Source organism: Anas acuta, chromosome W (assembly GCF_963932015.1).
Source record: "Anas acuta chromosome W, bAnaAcu1.1, whole genome shotgun sequence".
In the NCBI taxonomy this organism is placed as follows: domain Eukaryota; kingdom Metazoa; phylum Chordata; class Aves; order Anseriformes; family Anatidae; genus Anas; species Anas acuta.
This window is the reverse complement of record NC_089016.1, coordinates 18,324,263-18,345,780: the sequence shown is the minus strand read 5'-3', so window position 1 is coordinate 18,345,780 and position 21,518 is coordinate 18,324,263. Positions and strand designations below refer to the sequence as shown.

General features: G+C 35.8%; 1 protein-coding gene across 7 annotated transcripts in view; it reads left to right on the top strand.

Moving 5' to 3' along the window:
• LOC137847005 (nipped-B-like protein) overlaps positions 1 to 21,518 on the top strand; it is a 199,244-nt gene that overhangs the window by 108,031 nt on the left and 69,695 nt on the right. For 5 of the 7 annotated variants that reach the window (XM_068665187.1, XM_068665185.1, XM_068665191.1 and 2 more), the window contains exons 8-9: positions 160 to 253; positions 8,772 to 9,401. In XM_068665187.1, coding sequence (XP_068521288.1) covers positions 160 to 253; positions 8,772 to 9,401 — 724 coding nt within the window. Of the gene's footprint in view, positions 1 to 159; positions 254 to 8,771; positions 9,402 to 17,713; positions 17,772 to 21,518 lie in introns of those variants that run through there. The other 2 variants (XM_068665190.1, XM_068665189.1) reach the window with 2 other exon arrangements.

The window sequence follows — 21,518 nt, the reverse complement described above, 5'->3', positions numbered from 1 at the left end:
GTCTAATTTATAAAGATTTTGATATAAATAAATGTTTTTCTAATAGTTGTTGTATGATTTTTCATCCAATCCATTTTATCAGTGTATGTATTAATTTCAGTCTTTATTTTATAAAATGCTCATGTTCATGATGTTATTTTTTTATCATTGTCACTTTAGGATGGCGATCCTTCAATAAGGAATGCTGCATCTTTTTCCTTGAGGTCACCACAGTCAGTCTGTTCTCCAGCTGGAAGTGATGGAGCTCCTAAAGGTAGTCTAGCAGTCATATATATCAATGTATTTTTCCCAATTTAAAGGAACAGACTTTAAAGAGGTATTTAGTTAGTCCTTCTGACATCTTTTTTCAAATAGTACTAGAAAGTATGTCTTTAGATTACAGTAACAAAATCATTTTGAGCCCTGATACAGAAGAAATTTCTGAAGGTCCAAAAATTGATTAATGGTACTTCAAAACATAGCTCAAATTAATGGAGGACAGAAGGATTTAAAATCCTTTCTAATATGAGGATTAAATTGTTTATAAGAATGTTTTTGGTTGCTCTGCATAATAAATGATTTCATGGCAGCATTACGAGTGTTGAACTCTTAACCAGCTCTAAGTGTTTTAACATGCAATGCTTGTCTTGATTGCAATCATCAGTTTTGAAGAACATGAAATTAACAGTAGTTCAGTGAATACAATACATGTAGCATAAACGAAGCCTGAAAACCTTAGTTGTGGAGAAAGAATAGGGCAATGTCAGTTGAATCTGCTCAAAATAATTCTTTATGCTAAAATATAGAAAGTATACTACTGTTTATAATATTATCCTTAAGAAGCAATGACTGAGCTGCATGAGACTTAGCAAGGTGGGGGTTGGGCATATTTTTACTAATACAGGTTTTCAGTACTTATGTATTTACATGCTAATAGTAAAAAGATGCAACAGTGCTTTCCTCTCTTTTAGCCCTGGAACAAAATTGAGTCTTTCTGGATGGTCAGGTTGTGTTGAGAGGGAGAACAGGAGATGGGGGAGATTACAGAGAAGGTGAGGGTGTTAGGCTTGTTCAGCCTGGACACATCAGGTCTTAGGAGTGGGGGGAGTTTAGGATAGCCTTCCCATACCTATGTGGAGATTATCAGAAATACTGAGTCAGACTTTTCACAGTGGTGTGTAGAAAGAATGAGATACAATGGACAATTGAAATGGGAGGTTCTGACTGGATATAAGGAAAACCTTTTTCACTATCAGGATAGTCAACCACTGAAAAAGGTTGCCCAGAGAATATGTGCATTTTCCATTCCTGGAGGTTTTCAAGACCAGGCTGGATAAAGTTCTGCGTGATGGTCTGACCTTGCTTACCCTGCTTTGAGCAAGAGGCTGGACTAAAGACCTCCTGAGGTCCCTTCTTAACTGAATTATTCGATGATCCTGTAACTGCTAAAATGATCTCCGTGGTTCATCTTCTATAGACATATACTGTGTTAATGATGGAAAAAACATGGTTCAAATGCAAGTGAGAAATACTTGTATAGCATTCCATCAGCATCATTTTTTAGGAGGTCTTGTGCTAAAGGACTTGTTGCAAGACTTGTGTAAATGGCAAAGACTAAATGTGGTTGTTTTCTTTTACTCAGTGTTTTTCTTTAACTCATTACACAAAATCCATGTTTGTAGAGCATTCACAACACTGTGAATCTAAGCTACTTCTACTCAGATATATGATTACTACTCAGCCAGAAGAATATTTGAATTATTTTTTGGTTAAATTGCAGCTGTTTCAATTGATTGTCTCAGAAGCCATTTTGAAAGGATATCATTATAGATTACCTCTGAAAACAATCTGATTGTACATTTCAGATTGTAATGTTTCAGCATTAGAGGGGCTGAAAAAGTGCAAGAGGAGCTTTATGATTTATTTATCTGTATGTTAGATTTACTTTTCTCATTGATAAAGCACACAACTGAAATACTGTTAGTAATGGTGCTACCATTTTGCCTTCTTTGAGATTAATGACTGAGAGAACCATTTCTTTATGCTGCAAGAATCTTGCCAGACATTTTATTCCTTTAATCAAGCATTTTATAAGTGTATTGAAGAGGTGTAGATAATTACAATATCACTTAGAATATGTGATCCCTGATAGTGAGCTTTTGGCCTATGATTTGAAGTGAAAGTGGTTGGTTGTGCTGATAAATTTTGCAGTGATGAGCAAACAACAAATATCTATGCTGAGATTTTTCTGGCTGCTGTCATTAGCCCTTGAAAGTTTGGTTGACAAGTTGCAAACTTTGATAAAGAACATTAGCAAAATATTTAATTTTTTGTTTGGGAGGACAAAAAGAATGGTACTAGATATCGTCAGTCAATAGAAATATCTCAGGGAAGGCTATTACAATATCTAAGCTTTCTTATATAGTACAGAAATGTGAGGCAATTATCGAAGGTACAGGTACAGACTGCATTTCTGTACTTTTGACATGGAAATAGCAAGGACTTCTGGAGATTTGGAGTATGTGATTGCACAGTCTTGAATCATTTAAAACTGAACGATAGCTGACTGATTGATGGAATCTGAATGAGGAAGAAGTTTTGTTTTTAACTCAGGGAAAATATTTGAGGTGACAGAAGTTATATTTGCTTTTTTGTTTGGTTATTCACTTTTTGAATTAAACAAAGTTTCTTTGTTACAGAAATTATTGCTTCACCTCTTTTGCTTCAGTAAAGGTACCAGAGCAGCTGAAGTTTTATGCAGAAGATTTTAGGCTGGACTTTATCCTTTCTTTTTAATGTAAATTTTAGATTTTTAGCTATGTAAATAGAATAGTGGCTCTGCTTTCATGCTATCATCTATTACCACATCTGCTTTTATGATGAATTCATAGGAATGAATTTTCCTACGAAGAATTAACAAGGAGCAATTTCCTTCTTCTAGTCTCATAAATTTTTTTGTGGCATCCATTACCCAAGGTGGATTACTCATCAAAATCCTTTATCTGTTTATTCTACTTTCCTACCAGTCTTTGGGAACTTCAGGAAAAAATATTTAGTTATTTAAGACAACTTGGTGTGTATAAAGGAAAATCTTCCACAAAGTTCTTAGTCCACTGCTTTCTGGAGAGAAAGCATATATTTGCATATATATGCTCATATATTTACAGTCCTGTTTCCATACAGTTTCCTGAACTTCTGGGGAAACATCTCTAAGGAACAGCAACAATCCTTATTAAACTATGCTATTTTGCAACTTTTTTTTTTCTTCCCGGAAATGATTTGTATTCCCTCCAGAAATTGTTAAACTTTTTTTCTTACAGGAAATATTTCAACATTACCCTTCCAACACTTTATAAGACACTGAAAATTACAGCCATATCCAAATTGTCTTTAGAGGCAGATATTTTCCCAATTAGTGCTTTATTATTTTCTGAATAATTTGGAAATACTAGTTTTATATTCTTAGGGATTTATAAGACTTCTCCAGAGAGATTCCTCTATACTTGGTCTCTATGTATAGTGGGTTGCAAGGAGAAAAAAGAATGTTTTCAAATCTCTGTTGCATACCTCAGTGCTCCCAAAGGTATTTGTTAAAAAAAAAAATCACCTCTCCCTCTCTCCTTTGAAAGAAAGGTGGAAGAAATTTATTTAAAGGTGTTTTCTGACAGGGCCAAAATAAGCATTCATTCTTGCTTCTACAAGTTTTAACTTTTTACACAAAGATGCTTCTGAATACAGCAATTCTAAGGTGGAACAGACAAAGCTGTTTTTTTTTATACGGCATTTGAAGCTGAGTAGAAAGTGGTGGGACTCTGTCCTGAAGATTTGATTCTGTTTTTAAAAACTGTTGCATGCCTCTCTCAGACACTCAACACCAAGTTTGGTATCATCATTAGATAATAATTATTAGATTAATGCAAGTACTCTCTAATTCTATTACATGAGAAGTCGTTATTGACAAATATTTTAATACTGCTATTCTTAAGACTGTGCTCTGGAAAGCTGCATTTGTTTACCAATACTCTGCTCATTCGTTTTTACCAAGAACTATTGATACTCTTTGAATACATTTTTCCAATAGGATATACTACAATCTTTCAGTATTTTTGCCTAGACCATACTTCTTCAGTTTGTTAGTGTAATTGATATGAGAAGCTATATAGAAAGCCTTGCTTAAGTCCAGGTATGACACTCAATTCTCTTTAATCCACAAGATCTACTGCTTTATAGAATGACATTATTACGATTTGATGATACTTATTCTTAACAAGCTCACTTTGGAATATTACCTCTTCATTATTTTCTCAGTCCTTAAAACAAATTGTTCTCCTACTATGTACTGAAATCATACAGTCTACGTATAATAGTCTGGACAGTAATTTGCCATCTTTTTGAACAGACTTTTCCATTTTTGAGTGTGCTGGAGGCGCAAATTCTCAAGATGATTATTACCAATTGTGTGATTGGTTTAACAATGGTTTCAGGGTGAATTTGTCAGATGACATTTTCATGAAAACATTCAATTTATGTGAAGGTGATTAATAGGATCATATTAAATAAAAAGAATTATATAGATATTTTCCATTTATACAGTATAACTGTCATCTCTTGAAGTTTTTCGGCAGTAATCTGTGAATGTTCCTCAGGTTCTGTCATAACCAGGTTCTTAGCTTTTCCAACAAACATCAGTACCAGTGCAATATGGATATTATGGTCTTCACATGTAGAACATATGCACTCATTAATGCCTCTTTTCCCAAAGACTTTTTTCAGTAAAAAGTCTGGAATGCTGTGTCCAGGTTTGACCTATAATGATTTAGTACCCACTTAAATAATGTTCACAGAGTCTTGACAATCACTTTTTATGAATTTAAAAAGACGCAGTACTTGAATGTTGGTGGTGTTTCTCTCTAGTGTGCTATGAACCAAGTATTATCCATCAGTCTTCATTTGTTCACTAGTAGTTTTTTCTGGCCTTCATGCATAGGGAATAATACTTCTTACAAAAGAGCATGTACGATTGGTGAAAGACTTTCTTTCAACATCTGCGAACCTTTACCTGTAAGGGATTTAAAGGAATATGAAGATACTATTTGGAGTGATCCTTTTGAAGTTGTTGTGAAAGTGAAAAGTTAGTAATTCTTTTAAATATGCAGGTCCTAAGTTCCTGGTAACCTTAATAGTTGTTTTTAACCGTGTAGATCACAACAAAGAAATTGACCAGTGGTGGGACTTTGGTGCATCAGCTTTGAAAGGCAAGTGGTCTTTGTTCTAAAGAGACTCAAAGATTATCAGAGAAAGTATGATGAATGGTTAAATAAGATATGAGTGCTGTGTCATAATTAGAAAGTGTGCAGACAAAAAAATATAAGATTTAGATGTCAGTGTTGTGTATAATCCAGACAAAAGCTTATTTGTTTGCTACTCAAGTTACTGATCAGTAACACAGTAATACACAATGACCAAGTGAAGTCATTTCATGGTAAACAAGAAGTGGTTTTGAAACATTTAATTCTTAAGATGGCTAAACCACTGTTAATGCAATGCACTTTATAGTTGCTTGCATTATAAAGGATATGTTAGGAAATCGGTCAAAAGTCTCAGGAAAAGAAAAGTGTTTACAAATTGCTAAAGCAGTTCATAAACTACTTCCATTCTCAGTGCCATCTAGCACTAGGGAAACTAATTAATGTAGAGAACCAATCCTGGAGTTATCATGGGTGATCAGTATGACTTTCACTGAAAGACTATGGAGGTATTGTTTATGGGTGTATTTGTTCTTTGTAGAGTTCTGATTTCTTATGTTGTTACCTGCTTCTAAGTTATATTTATCATTATCTGGATGACAATAATTATCTTCTGTTCACTAATGATATAATGACCGTCCCAAAACAATGGAGAGTCTCCTTTTATCTCACAAGTTTTATGTATTCTTGCCATACAAAAAAGTTTGGACAAGGTTCTTTTGTCGATACTATCAAACTACAGAAAATCAGATCTTTTTTTCTTCTGAATTACTGCACAGCTCTAGATTTAGACTGGAAAGCTACCTACATATTTCTCTGTTATAAAAAATGTTCTAAAACTGGGGTCATTCACAAAGATCATATCTAAAGATCATCATATGGTTTACTACACTGACAGCATTTTGTAGAACAAGCCTTCTCAACCTTGGAATCTTGTCTGCTTCAGCTAATATATCATATCTCTGTGTATTCTTTCCATAAAAAAACATTTCTTCTGTTATCAATAAGTCTTGTGAGAGCTTTGTTCTCAGATATATAATAGCTCAAAGCCTTGTCCCATAGGAAATATTCCAGACTGACTTCAACAGTAATAGGTGAAACTCTCTCTGTATAATGAGTGATATTTTGTCTCAAGTCTAAGCATCCAACAGTGTGTGGTACATGTTCAGTGTGTGATAAATGTTCAAAACTGTTAATGTCTGTGGTAGAATGAAACTGTTCCAGAACCAATTTCTTTCTTCAATTTCTTTTCACCTCAATGCCTACGCATAGTAGCTTCTAAGCCCACTTGTTGCAAGAGGCTTAACCATCTGTAGTCATCTCAGAAATATGTGAAGTTATTGCCAGAACACATACTCTTAAAATGCAGCTTATATTATTCATAGTGCTGCCTAGGAGAGGGAAAACTGTACTTTGTTTCTTCATTTAACTGGAATCTAAGTACATTCAATGGAATGCACTGAATTCTGACCTCCTCAAGTCTACCCAAAGATTAAAAAACTAAAACAAAAAACTTATCTGTTGCTGCAGTGTTATTTTTCAGCATGACAAATCCAAAGTAATACTAAAGCAGAATGATCTTGTCATATTTACTTAAAAATTTAGGGCAAGGAAGAATCAAATCTCTGTCCACTCTTTGAAGCCTAACTGTGTAGAACAATGTGTTCCATTATTGCAACTTCAGAAGTATTGATTTAAGTACTAATTCAAGAGTAAGATGTCAGTAAGTTCTTTGAAAAATTTTGAGCTGCCTCTGATATTTGTAGAAAGAAAAATGAACCCTGTATTTCCAGTGAGTGGTGCTCATTACCTTAAAGAAAATCAGTGGCTAACAATTCGTGCTATTCATTAATCTTGTAAATTATTGTTTAAACAGGCAGTAATTAGGAGAAGTGTGTGTGCATGCCATATGCATGCATCACAAGAATAGGAATCTATGGTGGAAGGCAAGTGAGAGAGCTTTGTAGGGTGTAACCTGGATTTTGGTATTAGTGACTGGGTATGGTACCTAATTTGAGGAGGGGAAATAATGTAGTGAAAAGATCTAGAGAATCAGGATGAATCAAAACAGGGCTTCTCAACCTTATGGATATTATTGGCAGAATATGGAGTTGTTTCTCATGGTCAAGGAGAACTGGGTAAGAGAAACTCATTTTATACCCAGCTCTACATACTGACCCTATAGGATATCTCACAGAATGTACTAGAGATAGAAAATAAAGTATAGCAGCCTCTGCAAAGCCATCAGTGAAGGAACACCTTTCATTTGAACTGCACATTTGGTAGATGTATCCATTCTTTTTTTCATCTACAGGTCAGTGCATTGTTTAATTAATAATATTTCTTAAAATATCTGAAAGACATTTAAGCTGCAGAATAAAGCTACTTTCTTGTTTAGTGGTGTTTCTTGAATGAAGCACATGGGGACCTGTCTTCCAATGACCTAAACCAGAATGACTAATAATAATCTCAGTCACTGCCTTCTGAAGAGCAGTATTCCCTAGTAGATGAATGGGATCAGATAAATGTTTGCTTTATTTAAACAAGAGGAGGCTGGAGTATATTAGTCTTTATTATTATTATTATTATTATTTGTTATTATTTTATTTTATATGCACCAGTATTCCTTTTTAAACCAAAAAATATAGCTTAATTATAGCTTAAAATCATAGTTGGGAAAGGTTGAAATGTTATCTGCTTTTCAAAGTTTTTTTTCTGGGCTAACAGTTATGGGGAGCTTGTTTAATTTGAGAAACAAAAAAAAAGTGATGAATTGGAGAAGATTTTTAATGTCCTCTTTTAAAATGTCATTTTTATGTCCTCTTTTAAAAATTTCTTTAGATATATTCAAAGTCTGGAGTGAGTGCATATAGAAGTAAAAAATCATACATTTTAAAAAGGAAAGAAAGAGGAGCTAAGGCAAGGAATATTAAAAAAAAAAAAAGGTGTGAAAATGAACTATCAGAATCAAAGTTAAAGAAGAAGGAAAGACCAATTTATTTTTAAAGACTTTTTCTAATTTAATCTTTCTATGGACACATAAGCTAGGGAACCCTCACTAAACAACTGTTGTGGTGTTTTTGTTTATTTGTTTGTTTGTTTTTTTGTTTGCTTTTAAATTTAACAATGTGTGGATGAAATGGCTAACAGTACACTGATCATTGTCTTCATCACTGGATCTTATGAAGTCAACTTATGTAGTCAACTTACTTTCATTGACTATTTTCTAATAGTTGATATTCTGAACCTGCAAGTACTATTTTTTTGTGTGTGTGTTTTTGTTTGGTTGGTTTTGTTCCATCTTCTCTGAAATGATCCCTTCGCCATTTGTGGTGGACTGTTAAAACTTCTAGGAAATACAATGTAACTATCTGGAATACATCTTGATCTAGGAATGATGTGTCTCCTACCAATCTTATTTAGACCTTTTGTGAACACAGATATATGTACAAATACACATTAAAATTATGTAGGTTATATTTAGTGTGTTTTTATATAAAATATGAAACAACATAACTGTTCAGTTTTTCTGAATTATTATTCTAGGATCAAGACCACCTTTAATCCTACAATCTCAGCATCCACCTTATTCATCACCTAGAGATGTTCCCCCAGACATACTATTAGATTCTCCAGAAAGAAAGCAAAAGAAACAAAAGAAAATGAAGTTAGGCAAGGATGAAAAAGACCAGACTGAAAAAGCTGCAATGTATGATATCATTAGTTCTCCTTCCAAGAACTCCACTAAGCTTACATTAAGACTCTCTCGTGTAAGATCTTCGGATATGGACCAGCAGGATGATATGCTTTCTGGTTTGGAAAACAGCAGTGTGTCAGAGGGTGATATACCTTTTAATGTGCAGTACCCAGGACAGACTTCTAAAACACCCGTTACTCCACAGGATGTTAACCACCCACTAAACACTGCTCAGTGTTTGCCGCAGCATGAACAGACAGCTTTCCTTCAGGCACAAGTGCCTGTTTTACAACAGAACACTTCAGTTGCTGCAAAACAGCCTCAAACTCCTGTGGTACAGACGCAGCAACAGGTTTCGCAACAAGGAACTATAACGTCATTTGATGAAGTAGAATTGGATGCATTGGCTGAAATTGAGCGGATAGAACGTGAATCAGCTATTGAAAGGGAGCGATTTTCAAAAGAAGTGCAAGATAAAGGTAAAAGGATTGTGTGTGTGTATACGCTATATTTATTATATAAATATATATATGCCTATAAAACCCATATATATATATATAAAAATAAAACTTCCTTTTATTGTTACATAGTTCAATTCTGTTTGCTCAGTGTAGGTTCTTCTATGATATTCATCTTAATTTCCCTCCAACAATGGACTGTAATTTCATATATGCATATTTTTAGTAGTTGGTATTCTTTATTTGGGATCTTACTGTATGGAAAGTGAAGTTCTTATGTTTCAAAATTCTTTTTAACCTACTCTTATTTGAACCATGAGACCGAATGAAGTACAATTAACATCATTTATAAAGTTTCTAAAATCCCAGTAGTATGTACTATAAGTCAAAATTTGTTATAAGTTATGGTAGTTAAATTATTCATTATCTATGTTATCTAATTTAAGAAAATAGAGGCAAACTTTTATCCTCATCTATTCATATCTCCATTTGAACCTAACGTGAAGAAGGTGTTAGATTAAAATCACATCTCTTCTTTTAAAGGCACTGTAATGATTGGATAATATATACTACTATATTGTATCCAGTGTTGTTCAGCTGCTCACCAGAGAGAGCATGTTTTCTCCATATTCAAAGATTTTTTTCTGTTCTTAAAAATGTCTGAAGAGAGAGAATGAGAATTAGAATATAATTGTTATAAATATTAAGTTTAACACTTTAGATATTCTTTATTTGGTAACTAAATCAACTCTTGTTAAAAACGTTGTTTGTCAATCTATAGAGAAAATTGGTGTTCACCTCAAAAGAGATCTACTACTTTTAATTTTGATTTAATTAAATGGGGGATTTTGCTGCTCTGCTTATCTCTCTTGTAGTAATTTTAAATTTATTTATGGAGAGCTTGTGGTTTGTCTCCTAATACTTTGTTTCTTCAAAAGCTACTTTTATTTCTGCACTGCTAGGGTAGATTCTGCAGCATATTTTAGCTGAGAAACAGCTAGAAAAATGTGTATTTTTTATGGTGTGCAACAGTCTTCAAACATTTAGAGCAAGACTAAAACACTCTTCCTTTTTTGTTCTGACTTTCAGGAAATTATGCACTTCAGTTGTGAAGTTTGTTTACTATAATTACATAGCCATAGGTAGACTCTGATTCCTTTATTTTATGGGGTAAAGGAGTGATTTTTATATAATGCAATCTACCCCCTTCACCACTGCTTGATAACCAACTTAACAAATAAGGATTCCAACCTTACGCTTCACTTATTGCCTGCATTTTCTGCCAGGTCTCGGTTCTTACTGAGTTCCTGCAATTGCTATGGATTGGGTTCAAGAAGTTGCTGCCTTATGTTGGGATAAACAATCACCGTTTATTCATGGGTGTTAAGTTGTCCCTATGCTAGGCAGCAGCTCTTTTCTTTTTGTCTGCCAAGTTTTCAGTCATGAATACAGAAAATATTGAGTAGAAAAATTTTTACCAGTCTCATGGCAGATTACCTGAAAAGCTGTTATTATTACCAAAAAATAAGAATCATATTTGTCTAATGTTTTTTTCATTGCTTTTAAGTTTGTATTATGTCTACAAGCTGATACGCTCAGGATTTGTTTTAGTTATTGTCGTTTGATTTGGTGTGACTGCAGGAGGAAGCTTCCTCTATGGTTCCTATGGGAATATGTCTGTTAGAAATATATCTAATAACTCCTAACCTAAATACATTGTTCACTTTTGAGAAGCTGCCTACTGCATTTATGCAAAAGCCTGGCATTTATGCACCTTAGTACATAGACTGTAACTTCAGATCACTTTATGTCCAGAAAATAGTATGACTGCAGTATGTACTCTGTCTAATTAGAGCAGGAAAGCATTGTGTTAGTTGATACTGTAGGTAGCAAGTGTCTCTCTAGAGATCATACTTAAATGCTAGCACATGCTGAAATCTGCATGAAATCATCTTCTCTGCTTTTGTAATTAAGGCATGGGAATACATACTACAGTCATGCTATGCTTTCTGTGTAGGCATTCTTTGTTGTCTTCCATAAAGTACTTTGAGTGGAATTGTACTCACTCAAGTTGTGATAGATTAGTGGTCTCTTCTGTCCTTTTTTTTAGCTGTGAAATCTCTACAGTTCAGTGCTTCATCAAAGGTACTCAGATGCTACTTTTTAAACAGTAAGGCATTAGATGGATGTGACATGTTTTTTCTGAGAAAACCACTACTGGTTTTGGAACCAGTAGTGTGGTGGAACTTTTTATTCCAGGGAAGAGGTGGAGATGATTTTCTGTGAGTTCTTGCCAAAAATTATACAACTGCTACGCTTGTCTAAGGCAATATTTAAGTCCTTTTAAAATGTTTGGGACAGGTGGGAAATGGGGATTTGGAGCCCTTTGGAAATTATAGTACTTTCTGTAATAATCCCCTAATTCTAACAAAACTGTTAGAATATTTTTAGCTTCCACCAAACAAAGTCCATCAAAGTGGGAGGCAACCTCCAGTCCAGAGGTGGAATACCAGGTTTTGCAGAAGTGCTGTCTTCTTTGAAAAGCAACATATATTTCTGGAACCTGATTTTCATGCTTTTGTTTCCAGAAAAAGTGCAAAAATCACCAATGCAAAATCTGGCAGATTTGACCTAATGTCTCTCAGAAATACATAAGGAGAGATGTTATAATATAGACCTTCTGCCTCCATACCCGAGTGCTTTTCAGAGCTCTGTTTTTGTCATTCGATCCTTTTGATCTATTTGTATCTTGGATTAAGTGGATCATATGGTCTTTTCATCATGATAGAGAGGTACAAAGTTTGGAAAAAGTTACTTTTGTCTTTGCCTTCTGTGTGGAAGGACAAGATGCCATCTCTTCTTCCTACTTTTTCCATCAAGGATGTCTGCTGATTAATTTTGCAAGTAACTTGTCTGTATCTGTTAATGAAAAAACTAATTGGAGATTTTGAAGATCAAGGCACTCAACAACAAAAGTTTCAGTGTACTACACCTATTATGTTTAATAGCTTCAGAACAAACTAATAAGTCTCTGGAACATGTCATGCCTCAGGTCTTCAGTTCCCATTGCCCCCCTCATAATGGCTTGTATGTCCTCATCAGATACAAATTGTCAATACTAGATCATGTCTTCCGTTTTGAAAAGATGTATAATATCACGTGTAGATCCAGCTATTGTTTTTCAAGACTTGGAATATCTGAGTAGAAAAAAAAAAAAGAACAGCCATGGTATGGATGATTCTGAAGGGTTAATGCAGGAAGGGATTATCTTTTTCCACAACAGTCAACAAGAAGTTAACCATCCTCTGCTTAGGTACATCAGGATATTTTGATGATCTAGTTTCTTTAGAAAGACAATGAAACTTCATACACAGTTCCTTCTCTTCTAATCACCATTAGTAGTCACGTTTCCTGTACTACTTGGTACTCTTGAATTGCTTCAGAAACGAGCAAAGGTCCATGTTCTGAACCCATTTTGTTCACTTAACTGGAGTTGTACTTAGTTCACAATCTGATGTTGACTACTCCAAGAAAGTACAGTAAAACCTGTTGAGTTTTAAAAACTTATGTCCCAGGAATTTCTGTGCTTCTCAGGAATCTTTTTTATTTGGGGGGGGGGATTGTTGAGGGAGAAATTTCATTTTGGTAACCTCAGTTCTTGTGCTTTTCAGCTGTTCAGATACAAACAGGTTATTTTTGTGCATAGTCAAGTAGTTCAAAGCTAGTCATGTAAACCTTTCCCAGAACATTACATGAAGCTCTTCTTGCTCTTCAGGATTTATACGTGCTACAGAATTAATTTTCAGGTTCAAGGTTTCTACTTCAAAATCTGTCGTGCTTTTTAAAAAAACAAACAAACAAACAAAAACCACCACCATATACTGCGAATCAAAAATAAAACCATTTAAGATATTAATGTTAAAAGGAGCTCTGAGTACTTTAAAAAGGGAGATAATCCTGAAAATTACTTGAAAAAAAAAGAAAGGAACACATCTTTTTTCCAGAGTCTCTTTTTTCAAATTGTTTTAGATTTATTATTTTTAATTTAGATTTCCTTAATTTTCATTTGCGTTATTCCATACATAGTATAGTGTGTTCATTGTTAGATTTTAGGCTGCTTCAAAAATGTTATATAATGCACAAGTCTTAAGAGATTAAGGAGTCTTACTTTTACTTGTAAATGGCACTGTTCCCTGGAGTTTGTGAGAATAGTTATGAAATCATTAATCACTAACCATTTCATTGGGGAGGCTAATATTTATTTATTTTTTTTAACTTAAAAGCATTCAAAGCATTAGAAGCATTTTTTTAAATGAGACAAACCTACTCATATCTGTGGGTTTGTTACCTATTTATTTTACCTCTGAGGATCCATTTTACCCACTTCCGTGGAATCTTACTATGGATTCTTTGAATTAGGAAGAAGTGAAGCTGCAATAACTTTATTTCCAATAACTGTATCAGTTAGGGGGCATTTGGATGCCTGCTATTGGCCCTTCTTTTTTTAGTTTCTTTCAAGCCAATAGCAGCAGAGACACACATCCCAAGAGTGTGAATCTGCCGGAGCAAAACTACGGTTATAGGTAAGTAACCTTTTTCTCTTACCTTTTAAGCTCTTATCCAGCTTCTCTCCCTTTCACCCCTTTCCCCATCTCCCCCAAAGTTTCCCGAAGAGAAAATTAATAACGCTATTAATAATTTATGTCTAATTTTATGTAGCCAATGAATGAAATGACAACGTGTAAATATAACCAGTATATTACCATTGATTTCCAAAAATACATTATAGGGATTTTATTTCCTTAAAAGTAGAGATACAAGTGTAGGCATTTGTTTAGTAATCTTGCAGAAGATTAAAGTCATTAATACAAGAGGATGAGAGGAGACAATGTAAAATCTAAATCATTGTGTCTCTGTGTAGTAAGATAATGTGAGAATTACGTGTTTTGTGTATATAAATTTTCATTAGGTCTATATACTGTAGTGTTATGTAAATAGATGAAACTGGAACCTTATGTAACTTTTCCAAGAAAAAGCAGTTTTGTGACATCCAATTTTTATAGATGAGAGACTTCTATTGTTTTATGTTGATGTTTAAGAAAAGGAGGAGGAAGAAATTCCTCTTCTATCTAGAGAAATTGCAATGAAGTTTTGCAAAATTTCTATCTATCTAGGAAAAAATACTTTGTATTTACTTTATATTTATATTTAAATAATGAAGTACTGATCAAGTGAAAAACACATTTATATGTTAAAAAGAAAAAGGCGTTTTTTAATGGTGTTTACTTTCTTTTGATGCTCTTGTGTAATATGAAAGAAAATTCCCACACTTATCCCAGGATGTGTTTTACATAGGATAGAACAGAAATCTGCTCTTGTAAACAGATGTAGAAAAGAACTAAAACCCAACAGTTTGGCAAGAAGTCTATTTTGATTTTCTGTAACATAAACTAAGATTATAAAATTAAATATAATTTGCATATCGCATATGTCTTTATTCTACCTGTTAAATAGATAGGAGGATTTATATCATTACTTACCCAGTAATGACTTTATTTTGTTCTGCGATAGTCAATTCTCTGTGATGGATTTAAATCTTGATAAAGTAATGATTTATATAATTAATAAAGCATATTAAGAATTTAAGCCCAGCGTTTCTATAGATTATAGTCACCAAGTTCACTCTGACATCAATCTAAGGTGATACGGAATTTTTCCATTATCATACTATATAAATGTTACTGGATCTAGTCAATTGAAATAAGTTATGAAGTCAGAATGAAGTCAAAATCTGAAAGGGAGATTAAATGTGTTCACCAATAAATTTTAATTTATTAAAAAATTGGTCATTAAAGTTAATTGGTCATTAAAGTTTGCTGTTCATACAAATGATTAAAAACTAATTGGTTATGATAATCCGTGATCCATAAAATAAGCAGTTTTCCTTAAGCCTACTGTTTTACTTTCTTGTGAAATTAGGTGCTGCTTTGTGTATTTCAAAATTAATTGTACTTCAGGTTTTGCTCAGTTTTGTTTATGTTTTTTTTTTTACAACTGAGTTTGGAAAACAATAATTTTTCACAAAGTAATCATGTGGATAAAACCAAACATTTGTTAGAAAAACCTTTATCTTATAAATATATTAAAATAATATTAATTGTAAAAGCAGTATTAAATTCAGGGAAGTTAAATTACAGCTTCCAGTCTCTAAATAAGTGTAGATATTTGGTTATACTCTTCTGTAGTTCAATTCTTGTTATTTTCTAGTGTATTATTTCTTCTGTATTACTATAGTTGACAGGGAATAATGAGTTACAAGACATCCTGAAGTAGAAAAATTCCTAAGATCATATTTCATTCTCCAGCTATACTAATTACATTATTGTCATATTTAAGAAAATGAGCAAAACTTTAGAAAAATGAAGATTCTGACATCTGCTACATTCTAAGGCATATCAGAGCCTGCTTTATTCTTTTTGTGTTTTGTCCTGAATGAGTTTGCACATTCCTTCTGATAGGCTTTCTTTTTTGCACAGTAACCAGAAGCTTGATAAAGTCTCTTGACAGGTTGCTAAAAATTACCATCTGTTTCTGTTCAGATTCTCAGAAAGCCCTTCCTCTGAACTGCAGCAGCTGGAATCCCTCTGATCTTTGTTTATTTTGGAGCATTTGGAGTTGTTTTCAGTTCAGAAAGGCTTCTTATACCAGGATCATCACTGTACTTTTTGTAGTTTCTTCTGACCAAGCTTCTTTAGTAGTTTCTTATTCTTTAGTAATTTCTTCTTAGAGCAAGCTGTGAGACTAAAATTTCTGAGCTGTTTGCTCAGTCTCTCCTTCAAGGGGAGGAGCTATTGATGTGGGAATCTCTTCTACTGATTGGAAGGTTTCTCTTTGATTATTCATTTCTTTGGTTTTTGGAATATTGGGATATTGTTTTAGGGAGGAGGTGAGGTGAGAGCAAACTCTCATGGTCAGTAATGCTGAATGTTCATGAAGGAGTAGAAAGATGAAAATAGGCATTTGCCCTCACTACACTGATAGGTCATCTGTCAGTACCATTAAAGTAATTTCATATTTAAATCTTCCTTATATCCTGATTATATTGAGTGGTTTAGGTTCTTGTGGTCTGCAAAACACTTTTGTTTGGTGGGACAGGGTGTTTGGACAAATTTGAGATCTATGAAAAATTCCTAGGAAAAGCGAAACAGCTGTCAGTAAGCATATATTTGTTATTAATAGTATGGTTATGTGTTATTTGTTGAAAATTCCCAGTCTTGATTGGTAGCTTAAGTAAGAAAAACTTGTAATTGGTCTCTGGCTGACTTGTCTGTGATGTTGCTCAAAAATGGAAGGTCTGACAAGAAGTACTAACTGTTTAGGACTGGTATGTTTGATATAAATTGTTTATTTAAATAATGCAAATGAGTGTTATTTCAAATGATTGAAGACATATCCTCATGATCTCTGAAGAATGTCAGTTTTTAAAATAGAAGAGTCTACATTTTTATGCTTTAAAAACAAACAAACAAAAAGAAAGTAACTGTACTAGAGTCATCACAATGGTTCATCCAGAATTCAGTGTTGAGGATCAATCTTCTTTGTAGTTCTGGAGAGGAGTACATACACATTTAATCATCTTGGATCTGAAGTTTCCAACTGAATCCTTTACAAGGTGTAAATGGAGAAACTATAATTTAACTGTTGTTTCTTCAAGATCATTCAGAAATCTCTGGATTTTAGTATCTATAAAACACTATTGATAGAGTGGAATGTTACCATTCTGCTAAAACAAAGCTCTGCAACCATGTGTTTCTTTTTTAGACTTGTTACCTTTTCATAGGTATTTTCAAAAGACACATTTCCCATTTCAGTTTGCTAGAACATTCAGTTCTTGAAGTTTTTAGGCTATCATCCTATTATATTCATTTGCTGAAAGAGTTTAATCTGGTAGTTGAGACAATCATCACATTTGCAAGAAAGCAGTAACATTGGAGTAACTTCAATATTAATGATGTTCTGGCTGCTGCTTTGGAAAGATTTCAGGTTAAATGGAAGAATGGAGACATTTCTTTAATCCAGTTCCCCTCATCCAGACTGTCCCTAACATTTGCTCATCTTCCAATATCTCAGCTTCCTTATATCTGTTTTCAGGATGGAGATTCTTCATGTGGTTGACTTGTAGTTTCAGCAAAAATGTATTTGGAGGTATCTGTGTTTTTTTCCAGCGCAATTTGGTTTTTTTTTTTTTGTTTTTGTTTTTTTTTTTTTTGCGCAAAAGTTCCTTAGTAATTAAATACTTTCTAAATCTGAAAGTACTCATTGTTTTGACACAGACTTTTCCAAAGATGAAGGCCACACCTGTCTCCAGGAATACTGTTCATAACAGGGCAGGTGAGACATAACCGCTTGGAAATCCAGCTAACATTTTTTATTTTTTATTTATTTCAAACTTGTGGTTCTTGTAATGTTTAGTTTCTTGTATCACGATGACTCCTTTAATTTGACACATCATTTCTACTATGTTTCAGAATGAGTTGGCTTATGATCTTGCTTTGAGCACCAAGTTACTGCATTTTGGTGAGCATGTTGCCATGTAAATAGAACATCTACGGTGGATTTGTCAAGTCAAAAAGATGCGTATATAGGAGAATAACCGTTATTAGACAGTACTCTGAACTGTCATAATTTTATTCAAGGAATGATTTTGGATGTATTTACATTCTTGGGGTATGGGTGGGGGAAGAGAATATTGTTTTTTAAAAGAAAATCTGAAAACAGACTTGGATGCCCAATCTAACATAGAAAGCTCTTCTGTGGTTAACCACTTCCTTTTGTTAAAAAAACTATTACGAAGAGTGAAGGGACATTTTAGCGAGGACGTTGTGTGAATCAACTGCAGCAAGGGTTCCTGGCACGGAAGTGGATGGAGCCAACCCCTAACCACCTACCCAATAACGCATCGCAGAGCTGTTTAGTCAGAGCTGCAGCCACATCCCCCCAGCAGGCAGGAGCTGACATGCTGAGGGCGGAGCCAGGGTTGACAGCAGCCAACCCCCTGGCAGTATAAAAGCAGTCCCTAGGGAGAGCCACAAATGGGACATGCAAACAGGACTAGCTTGGCAGTTAGTGCAGGCAGTTCAAGTGGGGCAGGGATGAGTGCAGGGAGGATCTTCTCCTCCCTTTCTCTTCCTCTCCTCTCTTTTGGAAACTCTACCTTTTACAACTTATAATTCACCATGGTGGGCACCCGTTGCAGTGGCTGGGCTGAGGCAGCAACCCAGACTGAGGGGACACGGCCTCTCTGGGCTCATGTGGGCACCCAGGTGGATCCCCTGAGGGGGGAAGTTTCAGTCCAGACTGGATACTGTAGGGAGCTCTGAAATCTGGAGGCCCCCATGGGTCCTGAGGGAAGAGAGGGCTGTCATGGGTGCAGCTGTGCCCTGATCAAGGAACTGCTTGAGAAGATGGCTGGGCTGCAGCAACAAATTGGTAGCCTGAGGGGCTCCTGGGAGTCTCTAAGGGAGACAGATAGGAGGTGTCGACCTGCACCTACTGAGGCACAGCAGCCCTCTCCTAAGTCCCTGCAAAGGATAGTAGCCGATCCAGCTGCTCACCTGCAGGACAGAGGACTTGACAACCCATGAGAGGAAAGGGGCTGGTAGGGGGGACATTGTTGTGGGGGTGTACTGCAGGTCACCAGATCAGGAGGAGGAGGTTGATGAGGCCTTCTGCAAGCAGCTGGTAGTAGTCTCACACTCACAGGCTCTGGTTCTCATGGGGGACTTCAATTATCCAGATATCTGTTGGGTAAGCAACTCAGCCAGGCACGCACAGTCCAAATGGTTCCTACAATGGGTTGAAGACAATTTTCTGACACAGGTGGTAGAGGAGCCGACGAGGCAGGGGGTGCTCCTGGACCTTGTCCTTACCAACAGGGATGGGCTTGTTAGGGATGTGAAGGTTGGGGGCAGCTTGGGATGCAGCAACCATGAGGTGGTGGAGTTCAAGATGGAACTTGGTGGAAGAAGTAAGGCTAAAAGCAGGATTGCAACCCTGGACTTTCAGAAAGCCACCTTCAACCTCTTTCGGGACCTACTTGGGAGTATCTCATGGGCTAGGTTGCTAGAAGGCAAGGGTGCTTGTGAGAGCTGGGCAACATTTAAACAGCACTTCTTCCAAGCTCAGGATCACTGCATCCCTAAGAGTAGGAAATTGGGGAAGGGGGGCAGGAAACCTGCGTGGATGAGCAAGGAGCTCATCGATAAGATCAGAAGGAAGAGGAAGGTCTATGAAATGTGGAAAAAGGGCCTGTCCTCTTGGGAGGAGTATAGGAGTGTTGTCAGGGCCTGCAGGGACGCGACAAGGAAGGCTAAAGCCCACCTAGAGATGAAGCTGGCAAAGGAGATAAAAACAACCTTTCTTATTACCTTTTTTAAAGTATGTAAACAGTAAAAGGAAGACTAGGGATAATGTGAGTCCCCTGATGAATGAGGGGGGTGTCCTGGTAATGGGGGATGTTGAGAAGGACGAGATACTGAATGCCTTCTTTGCTTCGGTCTTTGCTTCGGGGACTCCCCCCCTGGGATTCCTGGACCCTGAAGGGAGGAGAAAGTCTGGGAAATGGAGACCTCCGCGCTGGTTGATGAAGGGGTGGTTCAGGAGTATATGAGTAGGAATCAACACACACAAATCCTGGAGTTCTATGTCCAGTTCTGGATCCCAGCTACAAAAAAGACAGGCATCTCCTGGAAAGTGTCCAGCGGATGGCCACAATGATAATACGGGGCCTGGAGCATCTTCCCTATGAGGAAAGGCTGAGAGACCTGGGTCTGTTCAGCCTGGAGAAGAGAAGACTGAGAGGGGATCTCATCAATGTGTATAAATACCTTAAGTGTGGGGGACAGAGGGATTTGGCCGGCCTCTTTTCAGTGGTTTGTGGGGACAGGACAACAGGACAAGGGGCAATGGCCAAAAAATGGATCACAGGAAGTTCCGCACCAACATGCAAAAGAACTTCTTCATGGTGAGGGTGACGGAGCACTGGAACAGGCTGCCCAGGGAGGTTGTGGAATCTCCTTCTCTGGAGATATTTAAGGCCCATCTGGACGCCTATCTGGACAACCTGCTCTAGGAAACCTGCTTTGGCGGGGGGGGGGGTTGGACCTGATGATTTCTTGAGGTCCCTTCCAACCCCTACAATTCTGTGATTCTGTGGAAAAAATCCTGATCACTCTGTATTGGTCTTAAGAGTTTGGAAGCATACCTGTTTAGAATTGTGACAGGCTTTGAAGCCAAGTCTGTGGGATTTGAAAGAAAAGCATTAGTCTGATATTTTGACAAAGTCCTAGATCCTGATAATAAAAAGAAATTCTACTGTTTGTGGAATGAAGTGGACAAAGATGGATATTGATACCTTGAAGGATATGAATTTTATTTGAATGGGTATTTTTCAAGTTCTGAAGTTGGTCTGTTCTGAGACCCCTCAGGTCCTTGAACTCATGCCTTAACAAGGTAGATTTATGTAAACTTGCATATATTTGATTGTAAAGGAGAAGACACAAAGACATCTGTTTGCAGAGGTTAATCTCTCTCCTCATTATTCTATTTATTGTTCTCATATAGTTAGATTTGTCAAAGCCCTTGAAGCCCAATGGAGTATTTCATCTTTCATATTTCATTAGCTACATGGTAACTTAAAAAGAAGCTTTGTGCTAATTCAATGATTTTTTTTTCATTATACTCAATGAAGATAGTGTTACTATGTACTCATCCTACATTTTATGCCCTATTTCAGTCTGATATTTTCCTATACTTGGGCCAGCTTTTTTATCCTAGATCCAGAAATCTCATAGGGGCAAAACAGTAATGATCAAGTCTAGTTCTGAGGATCGCCATCAGGATGCACTGGATATATGAAGAAATGAGTAATCTGTAACTCTGTCTGCAGTCACCTTGCCCTTTAGGAAAAGAGAACTTTGAAGGCATCCCTTTCTTCTCAGATAAGAACACGAATACAACAGGTTATAGTTATAACAACTTACTAAAATATCAGCATTCATTTGACAAGAGAAATGAAGAAGGTCCATCAAGAAAGCTCTATGTTTAGCGGGAATATGCCAAGTTGTGATGTGATCATCT